Source organism: Clavelina lepadiformis, chromosome 4 (genome assembly GCF_947623445.1).
Source record: "Clavelina lepadiformis chromosome 4, kaClaLepa1.1, whole genome shotgun sequence".
In the NCBI taxonomy this organism is placed as follows: domain Eukaryota; kingdom Metazoa; phylum Chordata; class Ascidiacea; order Aplousobranchia; family Clavelinidae; genus Clavelina; species Clavelina lepadiformis.
In genome coordinates, this window is record NC_135243.1 from 15802018 (window position 1) to 15821443 (window position 19426).

Here is a 19426-nt window from a genome sequence, read left to right on the forward strand (position 1 = left end):
TGGTCACTTCTAATTGTTGTCATTTTATGAAACGTTTATTTGTCACCTCCCATAGTATTTACATAATCTTGATGTTTAATATCTTCTTTGATAACACAATTTTTAATATTTTTTGCTTTTTTACCTCCTTTCTCATTATTTGTTAAATAGCTATATAGGCTATATTTTTTTACTTATTCCTACGAATTCTACAATTGAAATACCACCAGTTTTATCTTTCATTTTACCAATTACTTTCTTATTTTTGAATCATAAAATTCTGAGTTTGAATTGTAATTACTAAAATCAAACTTTGTCAACCCAGAAATCTTTGTAGGCCTATACATCTTGTGTTTCGATATCATATGTTAATAAATCTATATCTGTCAATAAGAGTTTTGCTTTGTTGCCATATTTCTATTTGAAGTAGTTATAATGAAAATCATACATTAATGTTTTTGAAAGTTCTAGAATAGTCATTCCTACATAAGTTGGTCGATTTAGAATTAATTTTTCTTTCAACTTATGAACAGCTACAAGGTTTTCATTAACTACTTTACAGTTAACAAAAGTTGATGTTGAAACATGTTTTAATTATTTTTCTGGGTCATAAATTAACATTAACTCTTTTAAGAAGATTTTCCATTGTTTTACAGTAAACTGAATTATTTATCAGTTTAAAGAAATTTTTCTCAAAATTTGACTTTGCATTTTTTCCCTTTTGTGTATTGAAATCAATATATTTCTCTAATCATGATGATTGATTAAATTCCAATAAGCGATGTATTTTTGTAATTTTAATACTTGATGAAAGGTATAATTCCAATTTTTTGTAGTGAAAAACATAATTTTTCTTATCTTTAAAGTTAGGTACTAATGTTTTAACTCCACCAATTTTCAGGCCAAATCTTGATTTTATTTCTTTGCAATAATTTGAAAGCATGTCATCATTAACTTCTATGTTCGCTGGAGTTAATGGATAATCATTATGTTCTTCATGTAATTTCTCAAGATATCTTAAATTGCTGTCTAATATTTTCCTTTTTTGCTTAATCTCGCTAAATCTATTTCATTAATTTCTTCTTTTGCCAACCATTTAAAATCACCTGTAGGTAAATTTTGACTCATTGCCTAACCATATAAATTGTTTGCATCTAAGTATGTAATGTAGCCTACATTTGATGGTTTATTTGAATCATAAATATTTTAAGTATTAGTTATTTGCTTTAGCATATCTATTGGCGATGTACGAAACACCACCTCTCATACCTTTTTCTATGAAAAAATATTGGTCAATATCAGACATTAATTCTAAATTGATTTCAGTCATTTTAAGCATCGCATGCCATGATCAACCAGGTGCTGTAAAATAATGAAAAAGGTCATAATACTGAAGACAAGTTTTTTAAATTTTTCAATATATCTGCAAATAACAAAAAATCTGATTTAAGATACAAATCATGCTATTCCTCCATGGATTTTAAATTTTTCCTAAGCATGTTCATAATCTTCGTCTGATATATCTGAAGAATTCTTCTTTTGGTGGGAGATTAGTGTCATTAAATTTTATCAAAACTATTCATGTAATTATACCTTTTCTTGTTTTTCTTAGTGTTTCACTTAAAACACCTTTTTTTTCATTAATGTTATCGATTTCTTGTGATGTATACTTCATGTCATCTTTTGTTGTATTTCTCTAATAAACTATTCATAAAATGAAAGCTATCAATAAATTTTAAATGTTTCCCTAAGAAAAAAGCAATGTAATTTTCCATATTGTTGGGAATTACATCAATATCCTTCCCAAATTTTTCTATTTTTTCCATGATAAAATGTGTATCATAACCTCTTAAATTATGGAAAGTTGCAGGTATTTTATCAGTCAATCTAAATATGTGCTACACATCTGTATTTTCCTGTAATATGACAGTGGTCTCCAACTTTTTCATCAGTTTCTTTGATTTTTCCATTGCAAATATGACAATTTATTACTGCTTTAAAGTTTTTTTATCATCTTCTGTTAAAATCATAGGTTGATTGAAATACTCTTTTTTATTTTTTGACAATATTTAACCTTTTTCAACATAGCTTCCAAAAATTTATAAACAAAATTTTCACCCGAAGTATGCTCCACATCACCCCTGTATAATTGCATTGGTTTACTGCACTTATCATCATAACAACAAACTAGTTTATAAGCATATGCACAATCGATATGTTTTTGACATTTTTCAGAATAATACTTCGTATCATTTGAGAGACAGCTGTCAATCTTTTTAGTTATTGCTTCGAAGTCAGCATATATAACAAATGGAACTAGTAACTGTTTGTGAAAGTCTTCAAATTTAACAAAACTATCCTTCTTTAGGCATTTTTATAGCTTGCACTCCCTTAATAGCAATGCAATTTGGTGTGTAGCGGCCTGGGAGCCGCCTTCAATACCATTATATCATTCGTGGGAACATATTCGCCAGTAATTTATTGTGATATTGTTTACTGATAAAACCGCAATTATTGTCGTTAATATTTGGAAACTTGCTCTAAATAACTTTATGTGAAAATGCCGTTTAGTACGTTACCAGGTGATTTCATAATATCCTAGTTTTAACTGAATGTAATTCTCATTGCCAACGCTTTGTTTTTATCGTTCACACATTCTGAAATGTTCGTGTATTTTACGCCAGATATTTCCGTTCACATCGCTCCGCTTTATAAACTCGAACTGATACGCGAGTAACGGCGCTCAGACAGAGAGATCCAGAATCGTACGAACGTACTACGTTATTCGCGTAAATTGTAATTCGTTAGACTTGTTTAAAATGGTGAATGTTAAGTTTGTGTTTGTATTATACTCGGAATCTGTACAGTTCCTACAATAAAGGATTGCTTCTGATAAACGGTATCTGTTAATCGTAAGAACTTGCGGTTAGTAGACGTAAGGTTAGAGCATTCTAACCGCACGCAACCACGGAGTCAGATCATTAATTCGGCAGGTAAATTAAGTCCGAATAACATAAGTTAAGACAAGCAGTGACCTCTGCAGGTGTATGTTCTTGAAGAATATCCCCAGTACTAAAACATTGCAACAGTACATACAGAAGTATTTTCATTCTTTATGCCTGCTTTGATTAAACATGAGTCTATTACATTTTTTTATCCAAACATAATGTGGTTTTTAGCGTCAATTATCAGTAATTAATAAATCCAGTGTTGTTTCAACCAGTTTTTTGGTAATATACAAATTATAATCATTGGATTGGATTTGAGTGATATCAAAGTAGAAGGGCTTTCATTCTCTTCCTGCGGTGTTCCTCCTGTTGTGCTACATATTAAAGACTGACCGCCTAAGAAGATAGATCAGTTTAAATATATTAGGAGCTTCATTACATCTGCCGGCACCATTGATTTTGATGTAAAAAATCGCATTCGTCTTGCTGCAGCTGCATTCGGACTGCTCCGAAAACTCGTCTTTTCAAATCAATCACTTTGCCTCCCCACCCAAATAAACAAGTTAAAAAAACAATATAATTTATACACCAACAAATTTACTCTTCAGACATTTATGTTTGTAGTTAGCATCTGGAACATCTCTTTTCAAGCAACAGCAGTATGTGATAAATATATCAATTAATGTAATATAAAATTGTGTACGACATAGAATTCTCGTCTATCGAATCAGCGAAGCATAACACTTTGTGACGTAATCGATGCTTCCCCTGTGCGTGCATTTTGATTTATTCAGTCCTTTTGGTTTCTACGTTCAACGCCGCAACATGTCTTTGTGCTGTTGCTGTCACAATGTTCTATCTTGATTTATTCGTTCAATGAAACTTCAATATAACCAGATTATACAGTTGTCGAGGTGTACAATTAATTCTAAGATTAAGAGAAGCGAAACAACGACCTGAGACTCATTTCATTTCGAGGACATTAAGCAATTCTACAGACAAACATTGTAATTGAAGTGGTCGTCCTTACAGGCTAAGGAACGATAAACAACCTTTTCATTACAAGTAGTCACCCATCATATGGCAGTACCATCGGCCTTGGTAGCATTCTTCCATAATTTCAATATCTTCATGGAATCGCTCGCCTTGTTCTTCGCTGACATCACCAAGATTTCTGGGAAATTAATCTGGATGACTTTTTAAGTAGTGTAGTTTTATGCTCATATTGCAACCTATTGCTTCAAAACTTGACAACAATTCTTGCAAGAGTTCTATAAAGTTTTCAACTTTCTTTTTTCCAAGAAATTTCCTGATAACTGCGCAGAAGGCATCCGATGCTCTAGCTTCAACTGAAGTTATTGATGACATAAAATTTACATCTTTTAGCAACAGTCTTATTTGAGGCCCATTAAAATTACCAGCTCTCTTTACCAGCACGCCAACTGCTAGGGTAATTCCCAGGCTAGAAAACAACACTAACCATGCTGCCTTCTGATTGGTCTAAACATGTTTTTTAAAGCCTTACGTTTGACGTCCAACAACTTCATAGAGATCATAGGTTTAAGTCTTTAACGGCTCCTTAAAGAAACTCAAACATAACCATTCATTAGTAGGCCTAGTGCCTGAATGTAATTTTAGTGAAATCTGTAGGTTACACTGCATAATACTATTCAAATTGTGTTACATAGTGTTGATTCAATGAAATGCTGCTGCTACTGTGACGATTACGTCACGAGTCACGAGTTGTTTTGAGATGTTTGGAATTTAATTTGGAATCCTGTAATTCAGTTGTTTGCCAGACTTGAGTTTTCCTTAATGACGTCAGATAAATTTCCTCGATTGAACTAGTGTGCCACATATATATACTGTTGTAATGTTTACGATCTCCCCTTTTTACCGTTTCACGTGTTACTGAGCGCGATGTAACATTCAGCAAGATTTGCCCAAAGGCAAAAGCCTTTGTGTTATAATAAATAAAAATAGGAACTTTATAATTTAGTAATTTATATAGACAGAATCAAGCAACTAACAGCATAGTCACGCAAATTTGAGAAATGAGAACTCATCCATCGAAGCAGAAGTAAAACAAGTTATCAACCATCAATCGTCCTCGCTCACATTCTAACAACTACCGCCAGCATACGCGGTCTTTGTGACAGATAAGTTCGTTGTGTAAGACTTCACACGAGTAGTGCACAAGCGAATTATTTCTTTGTCATACTACAAATAGATTAGCCCTGATCAATTATATCATGTCACTTAAATCACTATATACTCTTTTGTGAAGAAAATAAAGAAACATTTAACTAAAAAAACATGCAGAAGTAGTACACTGGCTTTGTTGCTGCTTGTGCATGCAGTTGGTGACTGAAACCAAGTATACATCTCGTTGACTAGTTATTGGACAGACTATAATGACAAATTGAATAAAAATTAGTGCTGTTCAAATTCAAATGGTTAAAGCAAAGGTGTATACGAATATCTAAGAGTAAGCCAGTAAAAAATATGTAGACTAGGTTTTGATCTTTTTGAGGCCATCTTGTCAAAGTGGCAACATTTCGCAATTGCAAAAAAATGAAAACGTTTTTAGCAAAAATTCTTATTGCGTTAGAGAAAATCTAGTGAGGTCATTTTTGAATTCAGCGACCCCAAATTAACTAAAGTGTAATGTTAGAATCATTACCACAACGAAAATTTTTTTTCTTGATCATGAATTTCAAAACTCTGCTGTGACAAAGGTCATTCAAGATTTGTGCGTTGAACTGGACGGACGCTGTTTCCAGTTCATTCTTGGTTTTAACTTTCCAGGTTAAGAGGAGTGCCTCGCATATGCATTGTCTGTCACTGAATTCTTTACTTTACACTATAAACCACTGGAAAACTAAGGTTGTTGCTAAGTTTGGCTCATAATGCGCTAATTAATCATCGACGAGGCAATCAACAAATCGATTGTCACATAGGCATCAATCAACAACCTACTAAAGAAACATTCCTCACAGTCCAAAGTGGTCTACCGCTGCGGAAGTCACTAATTAGTTCCGAAAGACGCCATCGTAGTTAACGAATATAGGGTTTTTGGGTTAATTTTTCATCTTTCTATGACGTTTAACCGCGATTTTGGGCATCGTTTCCCACCGGAAGTTAAAATTTAACTTCATAGTGCCCTCTAAAAATTGTCTGCTCGCTTCATTTTGTCAAGCCAGCAGACAGTGTCTGCCAGAAGGTGTCAGACACTGTCTGCTGGACTGATTCAGCCTTTCAGGTATAATGTTTTGTATTGCACCATGATTACACTGTACGTCTGTACTATCAGATTCGAAAATAAACATAGTGTATGGTGACTGGTGAGTAACAAAAGGTGCTCAGCTTGTGAATTAATTGTTTCATGAACCAACATTTGGCAAACCCATGCGGGTGAGCTTCGTCAGGACAGATTAAAATAAGAGAATGCGAAACGTTGGTTCATAAAAGACTTAATGCTAAGCACCTTTTGTTATTGAAATTATGCCTGGTGGCAAACATACCATAATGTATGGTCGTCTGCGGCCAGTTTTTTAACTTGCTTATTATGACCTTCGCTTAATATGACACGTTTGCAGTTGTCCCTTCAGGTGTCACTGTAGGTGATTTCTACTGAAGTGTGATTCCTATAATGACTTATTTATAAATTAGGAATAGGCTATAGCAGAGGTCGGCAACCTTTAGCATTAAAAGAGCCAATGTTCCCAAGTTTATTTAAATTAAGACCTATTCGGAGCCATAACATGTAACTGTCGAGTTGGCCACTAAAACAAAAGGTAATTATAGCCTACACTTCATGCAGAATTTCTTAAAATTTTTGCTTTGTACATGCGAATATTCTGTAATTTCAACAAACAAAACCCGACTATTAAACACAACACTTTCAAATAATCATTTATTCCACCCAGCTAATGCGATATTTGCAATTATTATCATATTTGTCAAATTTGCAAAAGTTACTGATAAATAACTAATGGCGATTTACATATTTAACAAAGAGTATCTGACACTTTTAAACTGTTTACAAAATGCTACAGACTACTACACACTGCATCGTGACACTGCCAGGTATAAGATAATGCTAACATTAATTGTGCGGTAAACACGTAACAATATGCTCTTTATCGTTTCATAGAGGGGGGCGGGCAAATCAGAATATGTCCGCATACATGCATTGTAAGCCGTGATGAGCCGCCATTATTCCAAACAGTCCTGAAGGGTTTTTTCCTTAGCAAGATAAAAGCATTAAATCTTAATGAAAAAACATACAAAACGGATTTGTAAGTCATAATTTTCAACAAAACTAGTTTAAACTATAGAGTCGTTATTAATTTACAACAAATTTTTTTGTATTGCCCAAGCTCGCAGTGTTTAAAGTCACGGGAGCCAGAGCAGAGGGCTGAAAGAGCCGCATGCGGCTCCGGAGCCGCAGGTTGCCGACCTCTGGGCTATAGATTCAGTTACCAGCTTGGTTAGTTGCCATCAAAAATTATAAATAATATTGTTAACGATAATAGTTATCTGTTGTTCAGAGAGATATGATTGATGGTGTAAACAAAGCAGTAAGAAACTGTGCAAAATGGAAAAATCTACTAATCCTGAGCAAAACCACTTGGATAATCTTTTTGCCCCTAGTCCAGGTGAAATGAACCATGAGGATAATGATATAGAAGAGAGGCAAATATTTTCAAAAGTATGTACATTGTTCTTAGTATTTCTTCTTATAGTCATTATAAGATACATTTTGAAAACTGTTATTTACACTGTTACAGTAATCGGTACCAACTTGGGGCATTTGGGCATGCCCCGCATGCCCGGACTATGGCTTGGTGATGTGTTGTGTTTTTAAAAATCCTGAGACTCGTAAAGATGACTATAAGTATCCGAAAATTAAATTTTCACATCTTTAACAATCATTCATTACTAGTTATGTCAATGTAAGTGCTCAGTTTATTTTCTGAAATCCGCTTAAATGTTGCCTGTCAAATGTATCTCTTTCTCTATGTCTCTTATAATTTATTTATACAATAAAGATCAAAGTATAAGTTACCCGTTCGGCAAAAGATGTAAAAAGGAACGCTTTAAGTTTTAATTGTGGGTTAAAAGTTCTGCCTTGAAATAATATCATTAAGTCTCTTACTCACACCTCCTAAAATATTATTCGCTTTTTGCATGGTATGGTCAAACGTCCTAATTAGGTGCACTTTTTTGGAAACTTTCCAATTACAAGTTTGCTCGTGCATCAACTTGGAATAAGTCACACTTGGGTGGAAGATGGTATCTACCTACACCTAGTAATAATAAAAGTTTTAAATAACAACAACTACTTTTCGTGTAATTAGCAATTTGCACTGCGATTTTATTGCGGGCCAAAAACGTCAAATTAGCCGCACTGGTCCCCAAACATATGCGGTGAGTATAGATGCTAAAAAAACCATTCACTCGATTTGTTTTACGAGGCACGTGCCAAATAAACAGAACAGACGATACACAACTAAATATGATAACGTACAACTGTACTTTGTGACTATTCTCAGTACCTAACTAGCTTTGTGATTAATTACTCACTCCGTTAAATGTGCAACTTTCTTTGTTTATTACTTGGTAAGCCTAATGCTATAAAGTTGCAATGCCACTTACGGTTCGAATTAAGACTCACTACTTTTTGTTAATATGTGTTATGTTTGGTGAAGGTAAAATGTAAATATTGCAAATAGTATTGTCTGCCAACAATAGAATGGCATGCTTTTTGTATGAAAGTTAATTATCTGCCTCTTTGAATTTCTTGGCATGTGGCCTTTTTCAACTTAATCTGTATCGGATGACATTATTCATGAACCCTTATCGAATTGCGTCGCTTAACCTAATAAAATTGATGAGTACAACAATAGACTAAGATTATGTTTTTCACCTTTTTACGGAATTTATTGAAGTAGTAAAGCATAATGAAAACAAGTGAGGCGTAACACCTGAACAAAATTAAAACACGTTAGACTTAACACGCTAAACAAAAACAAAACACGTGGGGCACAACACCTGATAAAAAATAAAAAACGCATCAATAAATAATAAATAGCACTAAGATTGCTGCAAAATGTTGCAAAGCAAACAAACAATAACACACGAGATCATAGGCGCCGAAGTTTACAAAATGTAGGGCGGAAAAGTTAATGGGTTCAGATGTTTGGGTATTTCCCGTGTCAAGAATTGTTGTAAAAACACATAATAAGATAAATTATACTTCTAATCAACGTTATTTGCGACAACAGCCATGCTACAAGTTTTTTCTTTTTATAAAATTTCTAGACTTGTTGGTAATGCTAGCCTACCACTTATAGCACAATTGTATTTCTATTCATGTCTTAGTGCTTTGCCACCTTTTTCTGCCTAGTGGTTCGCTGGGAGCATGTTCTTTGTTTTACCATACGTCCTACTTTTAGTTCTGTGAAGTTTACGGCAAAAAATGAACGACATTCTTATACGCATTATTCAATCATTATCTATTATTTAATTATTATTTGTTATGCTTATGTTATCGCATGAAAGCTGTTGTGAATTTCATCAACGACAAGGTTCTGAGGTGAATTCCTTAAAAATTTTTTAACTAAAATGTCTTCTGCGGAGAAATGCGATGGTTACGCTAGGTGCTACGATGGAAGTGACGAAAGGAGTTGTGACGCCATTCCATAGATGCTCTTTTTAACTTTGGCTCATATTGATAATCCCATGTCTCATCCCGAGTCCCTATACGCTCCAGGAAAGTTTCATCACCTCTGTGACACTCAAGAAGCTCCGAACAAGCTTCAAAATGGGCCTCTTTGTGCGCATTTCTGAGTTGTCTTGGAACCCAACTGGCACAAACCTTTGCAAAGCCTAGCCCTCCCACGATGTTTGCAACACTTCCATGGCTTATTCCTAGAAATTCAGCGATGTCATCGATGGTGACTCTATGGTGTTTTCTGATCAGTGCCTCGGCCCTAACACTGTTCTCAGGATTAACTGCGAAGATGGTTTGCCACTCCTTGGTTTGTCCTGGAGATCACTCAAATCAGACTCTTGTTGTTCATCTTTGATCCTGGATACCCCATTTTTGACTGTGCTATAACTTATTGAAGCTTCTCCATACACATTTTGCAACCTTTTTTAACCTTCCAAGATGTTCAATGGTGGTTCTCCTTCCGAAACAAGAAATTCAATCACAGCTCTCTGCTTCTGAACAACGACGAGGTCATTTCCAAAATGGCTCACAGGACATAGATAGGCTTAAACAGTTTTTTTATTCAATAAACCTTGAAACAACTATTTAAACTATAAACTGTCAAAATTGTAACCATAAATAAATTAAATTAAATCAGGCTCGTTACTTTTTGATTGACCCTCATAACTTTATGTAAGTGTCATAACTGTGCACTGAGCAAGGCCCTTTGACAGAAAGATGATAAATAAAATCTATGCGTTTGCCATTTTCTCAAATTACTTAACAAAGTAATTTTCTTTCAAACCACAAGAACTATTTTTTTTCAATTTAGAGAACAAATTTTGTTTTTTTTTAGCAATGATATTTATCACACGATATGCAGAATAGACCTTAAAGCCTATGTGTGTGTTCTCGTGTAATCTATTTTCACAGGTAGAGTCATTTACGATTATTATGTCAGGTGTCGGTATGGAAATGTATTAGACTTCGCTTTGAAGCCATTTCATTTGTCAGCAATAGCTGTTTTCTAATGTCAAGCATTAGCAGGACTTCCCAACATTTTTTTATTCCTTGCAGCCCTAGATGTGTTGTTGCACCCCTTACAGGAGTAACATGTTATATAGTTAGCCTAAGGTAAATCAAAGAGCTTAGTATGGCCATTTCACCATTTGTATTTACATACTTCTACAGAAAGAAGAACACCTAGCTCTGTACTGGCGTTGTTTTAACGACTGTATTAACTTAGGTTGTAAACCTATCTGTCTCCCAGTTAGCAGTTCTCAACAAAATAAAAGTTTTTTGAGTGGTTTATATCCAAATCTAAATAATTTCCGAACCCAGGATCCAAATAATTGCCAATAATAATCAATAAAATCACTGACATCATCTGCTCTACTTGCAAAGAATCATGACCACGACGGCCTAGTGAACTCATGTGGAAGGTGAAAGTGCCATACCACAATCGAGAACTTCTTGATGGGTTGTTTATTTTGCATTAATTAGGGAAGGATGCGAGTCTGTTGTATCGACAGTAATATTTGGACACGGTCAAAAGTGGGCTTATACCCTGGCATTTACGGTACTTCAATTCGACTGGGTATTTGTATTTGAAAAAAAAAATTCTTTCGTACTAAGTTTTCGATGCAAAAAAATATAGCGATTACCTGCTGTTTTTTTTCACAGAATAAATATGCCAACCATTTAACAGGAAATTCAGTAGACCTTGCATATAATTCAGTAGACCATGCAACACAGAATCGCTTCAATGTAAAATTGTTTGATTTTAGAACACTTTGCTGACAGGGACGGAAAAGAAAACTCAACATGTTGCTTCGTATTGCAATATTTTTTCTTTCCCACGAGTGTGAGTTGTAGCACATCTAAGCCTAGGGAGCCTGCATGGTGTGCCTATAGGATTAATTTTGTAAATAACAGATATGTATCGAATGGGTATTGCTGGTTCCCAGTTGTCCGTTATATAGAAGGTCTTTGGTACATATATCAGTTTTCACACGCTCTGTTTTGTGCATGAGGTAGGTTGTGTGACATCACAACAGAAGCGTGATGATGTCGCATGACGTTTCATCACATACCCGGTTATTTTGCAAAGCTGGTACCAATGGTTACAGTGGTTACTGTACTTAGCTTGATATGTCATTTTGGATATTTTGATTGATTGTGGCTATTTTGTGAGAAAATAGACAAACGATGAACAATTCATAGATTTGTATAGCTATGTTTATTTATTTTTTTTCATTTTTCAATCTTATAATCAGGTGATCTTGATCAGCCCTACTGATGATGAATATCACTTGTTAATGAAACAACTTAAACAGAGGATACAGGAAAATCAAGGGGAATGTGTCTATGCTGTAGGCGAGTCAGGTAAACTGAAACACGTATATAAGTACATATGATTTGCAAACAACTTTACTGTCACAGTGTTAGAAAACGGTTTGGCTATGGAACACAACTTTTCATTATTATACTATTTACTTCAATTTAATTAATAGATGATTGTAAACTGAATTCACTTAAAAATGCATCTGGTACACATGCTGAAGTTTCTTGATTCAACATCATCACATTTTAGAAACCGGTGTGAAAGCTAGAGCTTTGACTTTAGCCGATTTTCTTTTGTGGTCAGCCAGGTGGCATTTGACGTCAGTTGCCATACTGCCCACTGGCACCAAAACTAGGGGTGTAGAAATGCGACATACCCTTAACTTTTTGAGTAAAAGATGTGGCATCCTTTGCTGAAACAGAACTAATGCCCAAAGAATTAAAAATATAACTGGCAGTATCTTGTTTTTATTGTATATACAACTCCTTTTAAAGAAATTAAAATTAAAGTCGCAAAGCAATTATTTAATGTTACACTTACCATTTCTCTTTTGTTTGTATATGTACATGGCGATAAAGTTTTAAAACGATCGCTTTGTTTTTAAACAATGCATCTGTGGAATAAAGGTAATATTTTTCCTCTTATTAGTTCTGGTCTTTGCTTGTGGGTAAAATGATTGACAAATGTAGTCAAAAATAAAATTTAATGTGAAAAAAACACTTGAACATAGTAGTATGATACTTTTTTCGTATGAAATAGATGGTTTTGGTTTGATTTGCCTTTTTTAGCGCACACTTCAACGATTAGTTTCAAGGTAACTTTAATTAAGAAACAATCTCTTTGTTAGTAATGCGCAAAGTCTAAGCATTGCCAGGTCATTGTCATCTTGTTTTTTGCCAACTTCCTCATCATTGCCATGCCCTTCAAGAAATGATGTTTGGAAATACCAAAAGTCTTTGGAAAACGATTTTGCGTGGCTTAGTTATAAAGCGGATGAGGATAAAGCTTTTTCAAGTACTTGCAAATGGACTCTTCAAAAGAAAAAATTTCTGAGCGTTTTTAATTTTATTCTTTCCCTGCCTACAAACCTACAGACCTACAGCAAACGCTCAAGTAATTAGGCAAGTACAATGTGTGCGAAAGTAAATGGCTTTCCCGTAAACCCTCTTCGAAGTTTATATGGCTTAGTCATGATGTTTTAAGGCTTAGTGGCTTAGTCAAGCATATGCTTGTACTAGATAAATGACATAAACAATGTGTATGAGCATTAAATTATTCATTAAGCATTTTTTTAGTGATAATGCCACCATATCTTTAGATTGCTTTGCTATGCATCCTTATAAAGTGACACACTTTTGCGATTGTAATTTGAAGAATTCAACCAGTCTTGCTGATGCTTTTTTGGCCTTCCACTATCCACCGCTCTAGCATTCCACTTTTCTAGTATTTTGGCTTAAACATTTGTTTAACTTTATTTTGTCACAAAGTTCTGAGGGATCATTGACCTCTTTGATCCCCCGACTAGCTCCGCCACTGGTAAACATCTTCAAAAGCAATTTTCTGTCATATTTTGTGATAAAAGCAGGATTGTACTTCAAAACGAATTGCACATTTTATAGCCAGTATTCCAGATGTTGGATTTTGTTCATGATAAATATATGGTTCTGAAGCCCAATTTGCTACTTTCATAACACTGAAAATTTTTATATACAGCACACAATGAACGCAAGAACATAGGGTGATAAGAAAATAGTTATCAAAATTTGGCCACAAACTCATCCCAAGAACATGATAGTATATAGCAACCTGAATAATCGGGCTCGCACTTGGAATATCATAAAGCTCAACACGAGTGAATCAAATGATAAATTCAGTTTAGGTTAATACAGAAAGGGATTAGTCTATTTAAAGCGAACTTTTTAAAAATGACCTGAATATGAGGAACCCTATCTTGCGCATTTAAGCCTTAGAAGCTTTATCGTTATTTCCGTTCATTGATTCTTTGTGAATGTACTGGTATATATTTCTTGTCTTATTGGAACCATTATTTACCACCAGGCTACCGAATGAATGCGATACTTGATTAATCACTTACTATTGCATAGGCTAAACAGGTCTGTGATAAATGGTTGTTTTAATGCAGCGGTTAACATTTCACTTTGCGTAACAAGCACGATTTTTTCCTTAAGTGAAATTTTCTCGAACTTTGTCTTGTGTGACGCCATTAGTGTTCTTCTGGGGCCGCAACTAGAAGTGTTGAAAATAAAAAGTTGTAACAGTTGTTTCCTATGCACGTGCATATGCCGTGCGCGAACACAAGCAATGGCTAGCCACAGGCTCACAGCGCCTCTGCAACTATTTCTTTATCTTTTAAAATTTACATTTGTTATATAAACCTTTTGTGGATATCTATGAAATAATAGACTGATGATCATATTAAGTATGTTTCAATTAGTTGTTTTGTGCCAGTTTTATTGCAATCATGATTTGGATACCAAAGTGGCCGTGCTAATTTAAGTCCTACATTGCAATAGGCAGATATTCCAGATTACGTTTAAGTGGTTGGAGTCAGGTAGAAATGTACTGATGACGATGTTAAAAATGGGAAAACCAATATATCGGCCACTTTACCGCTGCATCGGTGTCGGTTCTTTTTGCCAGTGTATTGGTGGATGTTTTGTATAACCATTAACTTTTTTCTGGAACTGCTTTTCTGCTTTTTATAAGCTTTCTTAACAAAGAACGTTTGCTAATATCGAAACAAAATTTCTTAAACTTTCAACGAAAAAGAACTACCGTATATACCGGTGTATAAGATAACTGTGTATTAGATAATCGTGTGTCAAATAACAAATTATCGCAACCGGTCTAGTTTTGTCTGTCTTACTTCGCTTTTGAAGATATGTTACTTTAACACAGTTGTAGATCTTTTTGCTGTGCAATGTTATCGCTTTAGTCTGGTAGTTCTGTACCAGGTAGTTCAGTACATGCCACAGTCTTCCATTGCCGCTATGTGTATATTGCACTGAAATTGCCTTTTTTCGATAAAAATCTTCAACAAAATGACAATGCAATGCCTTGTTGCCAACACAAGCAGCAGAGATATTTTTTTGGTTATAAATTTAACCGCCCTCCTGCCGAAGCATTGTTTGTATTAAAGCAATCGTTTTGAAACATGGTCGACAAATCAGCCAAAACGCATTTCAATTGCCTGTATGTCGACATTCATGATTTTCAACAACATGTCAACAGACTTGAACAATTACTTCGCGTGTCAAATTCTTTAATTTTGTTGTTCAAAGATGATCACGTGTGGTCTGTTTATCGCACGAACATAATTTTTTCTTTAGATTTTTGGTCAGGCGTATAAGCCCTTCTCTTTTTGGCCACCATATTTTCGTCGCAAAAGACACATTACACATCACCGACTGTAGACTCAAAGTAGCCATCACTTTAAACACGTGTTATTAGCAGAGCATACAAAGTTTTTTCAGCGTTAAGTTTTGCTTAGGCAAACGCTAAGATATGCTAAAGGAACTCAACCTATTAAAAATTAACTGGTAACCGCTAATTTTTTGCTATAATTGCAGAAATGTAAGTTTTGAGAGATCGTGGAAGAGTTTTAAATTTCAGTCTCCAAGACCATCTTAGCAAAACGTTTTGCGCATTTGTATAAATATGAGTTTACAACTGCAAAGTAGGCTAGTTAGTTGTGAAAAAACTAAAGATCATATATTACATGACGCAGCACGTGAGAAAAATACCTCATCGCATTAAATGTTGGTTTTGTGAAAGGTCGCAAACATTGGCCAATGCTGATGTTGAAAAGGGCTGATACGTCAACATCAGTAACATCGGTAAAAAATGGCATTGGTACATCTCTATAGTCAGGACATTTTCACACACTTTGACTCCACAGCCCTGGATATGATATGATACCAGTATAAGCTTACATGTAACTAGGCCATTTGTCTAGAAGCTAAAAAACAAATTTACTCCTGACTGGGAATCAGGGAACTGGGAGGAACAGAGACCAACAAGCTTACATTAAGTATTTTATTTTAGATGTAGATGTAGAAAGTGGTTTATGTGATGAAGAGCTAGCAGCATCTAAAGCCACACTTTTGAGCTTGGCAGAATCATTGGATTGTCACTGCACTTTGCTGAGGGAGAGACCGGCTGACAAAGGCAAAATTGCAGAATTTTTGATAAGACGAAGATATGAAGAAAACGACTTTCTTGAAGTCAAGTAAGGATTTCAGTAATTGTCATTAAACGATATGTTAACTTTTAACATTTGGTCTGTGGTTTAATTTTTATAATTATAAGAATGATAGAGTATTGATATCTTTATCATTGAAATGAGCTTTTCAGTCTATGCACAACTTGAACTTTTGTCAGTTTTTCACCGCTTGACACTCAATTACAGAGCTTGTCTGTGTGCATTTTCTGACTGTTGTATATTTTGTTTATTTGTTTGTACTGTTGTACTCTTGTCTGACTTCAGAATTGTTCACTAGAACCGTTTCACAGCAGGAGTAATTTATACTATTGCCCTGCCATAACAGCAAGAATATCAGCCCAATGCCTCAACCCTTTCGCTGCTGAAATAACTATAATAATATCCTATAAGTTATACAGTCAGATCTCATTTATTTAAACCATAAAAAATTAGAATCCTGGCTATCCGACATAAAACTGCTTGAACTGTATTCCTTCCCATGCAGTTTGCTCCTTTAACCTGGAAATCTCTTTATCTGACTTGAACATGGCAATTTAGAAACGAATATGCCAAATCAATAGAAAAAACATCTATTCCAGAATACGACAAATATTACATATACCTGTACGTCAATACTTGTCCCACATCAATGTTTGTTTTAGGGCACAGTCATTAAGGCGGCGTCAAACACCAAAAAATGCCATAAAATTTTTGTTTGTTTTATTATACAGTTAATTTACTAAAAAACTGATTACTTGAAAAATCCTACATGGAGCTCTTTGAAATTTTGCATGTCAATTTAGTATGCTTTGGACTACCATAAAATGCCATCAAAAAAACCATGATTCAAACTTCTTTAACAGAAGCGCAAAATAAACACTAGAATTTTTGGCCTAAAAATTCAATTTTAGCTACTTTCATGCTAATTTTTAGCATAGTTCCGCACCCGACCTGAAACATTGAAGCACGTTAACTGCTAGGGTAATTCCCAGGCTAGAAAACAACACCAACCATGCTGCCTTCTGATTGGTCTAAAGAGGTTTTTTAAAGCCTTACTTTGGACGTCCAACAAAATCATAGATATCTTAGTTATAGGTCTTTCACGCCTCCTTAACTAATTTTTTAACTTTCTTTACTTGAATTATTTATTTTTGACGCAGTTGGATCTTCAATACATTTTTTGCATCTTAATTTAGTGTGGTCATAAATGCATGCTATCTTACGTAAATTGATTTCACTGTGATGCTTTTTCGATTTTGGTTATTTGAATACCCGGCTAAAGTAACAGTTTTCAACGAAGCAAGACATTCCTGATTAACGAGGTTTGATGGTAACATCATCAACATCTAAATAGCCTTCCATGTCTCCTCTGATAACAAGTGATTTTCGAATTGCTTTGTTAAATTCGTGTAATTTTATTACCTTTTATTGGTTCATCCGTTGACGCCACATATGTTCTTCCTATTATAGGTTTATTCGGATTGACCATGCTTACCTTCAGTAGACGCAAAAAGTTCAACATATATACCCAAAGTTTATTCGTTATCGCAATAGCACATATATGAGATATTTTAAACACTACTCATATACTGTAAGCCTAATGTCTTTACACCACTAAGCCATTGACTTGCTTCACCAAAAATCATAAAAAGATAACGCTCAATGGTATGCTTTCACTTTCAAGCCAGAGGTTAGCCAATTTATTTGAATTTTGTTATCCTTAATTTATGTACAACTCAAAGCCTGGCTATATTGTCGTCCTACGTCAGCTATGTGCTGGCAGCAGTCTACTGTAAGTTACTGCAATGAAGATGACGCTGTGATTAGTAAACAATAATTTTTGAAGGTGTTTATAATGTAAGCACAATCGTAGAGCAGCAACAAAGATGATTTGACATTTGGGATTAATTAATTAATTAATTACTGCATTACTGTTGTATTGTACTGTGCTACCTTTCGTACAAGTTAATCACAAGCACTTCGATAACACATTTCATAATTAGTTATATTTTGTCATTTACTGTCATATACTACCTGTTGTACATTTATAATCTTATACTCTGAGGGATAACTAGGGTAAGGTTCAAACCATGTTAGTTTTTAATATGATATGAGGATTTCGGCACATGTTGTCACAAGTGCCAAAAATTTGGTATATTAAAGCCATTTCAACCCTCCCCAACTTATATAAATATTTTAGGGTTGCAGTTGTCGGGAATGTGGATGCAGGAAAATCAACACTTCTCGGAGTGCTTACACACTGTGAACTTGATAATGGCCGTGGCTACTCAAGGCAAAAGCTTTTTCGACACAAGCATGAAGTAGAGTCTGGACGAACAAGCAGCATTGGAAATGAAATTTTAGGATTTCGCAGCGATGGCTGTGTTGTAAACAAGCCTAGTCTCCATGGTACTCTTCTTTAATAAAAAAACTGTTGTTAGAAGGTTGTTGATATGGTATAACTCAATTGTTATGGTAGGTAAGGCTATCAGAGGTAAAGCTGCTAATCCTACGCTCCAACCCTCCTCCTTATATGAGATTTGGACCGGCTATGGCGAATTATTCCAGAACTAATGCCCAAAAATGTTTCTAGCCAACTTTGTAAAAATATTACTGTCTGTGTATCTTCCGCGTCTATTGTTATGTAAGCAACATGTCACAGACTAAGAAATAATGAATGAAAAGAGAATATGTCTTTAAGAAGAAAGAATGTGCTAAAAATTAGTCACAATTTCGATGAATTATAAAACCACGCTTAAATTTCGTTATGCTTTTTAATGTGTTGCACCAATGCAGCCACGTATGTTAAAAGATTAAACTTTACAAAATTTCCAGAACTGCTGGAATGAGCAACTATAAAATATTGGCAGAACAGGTGTATGGGTTTCAAAAATGGGTCAATTACTTTGTTTATTTCCATATGTAGTAAAGTTATTAAAAATGCAATCACTCGAAAATTGCACCATGAGGATCCCTGGAATTTTGCATGTTAAATAGGCTTGCCTGATATATCTCATACCGGAATGTGGCAAAAATGGCATATCTCTATATCCCGTTACATAGTCCCAGTGTCAAAAGTGGTTTTTGGGCCGAAAACACACATTTCCCACTTTTTCATACCAATTTTTATCCAAGTTTTCCATGCAACATGGACCTTTGAAATGCCCCAAATGTTAGGAGAATTCCCAGGCTAGAAAACAACATCTACCATGCTG

At 34.7% G+C, this 19426-nt stretch overlaps 1 protein-coding gene across 2 annotated transcripts in view; it reads left to right on the plus strand.

Annotated features, from left to right (window-relative positions):
- Nucleotides 1-7455: 7455 nt before the first annotated feature.
- The window catches only part of LOC143452918 (GTP-binding protein 1-like), a 28736-nt gene continuing 16765 nt past the window's right edge, over nucleotides 7456-19426 (plus strand). Inside the window, exons 1-4 of one of the 2 annotated variants that reach the window (XM_076954062.1) lie at nucleotides 7456-7641; nucleotides 11922-12030; nucleotides 16055-16238; nucleotides 18412-18620. In XM_076954062.1, coding sequence (XP_076810177.1) covers nucleotides 7528-7641; nucleotides 11922-12030; nucleotides 16055-16238; nucleotides 18412-18620 — 616 coding nt within the window. In that variant the 5' untranslated portion in view covers nucleotides 7456-7527. The remainder of the gene's footprint in view (nucleotides 7642-11921; nucleotides 12031-16054; nucleotides 16239-18411; nucleotides 18621-19426) is intronic. The other variant, XM_076954061.1, reaches the window with a different exon arrangement.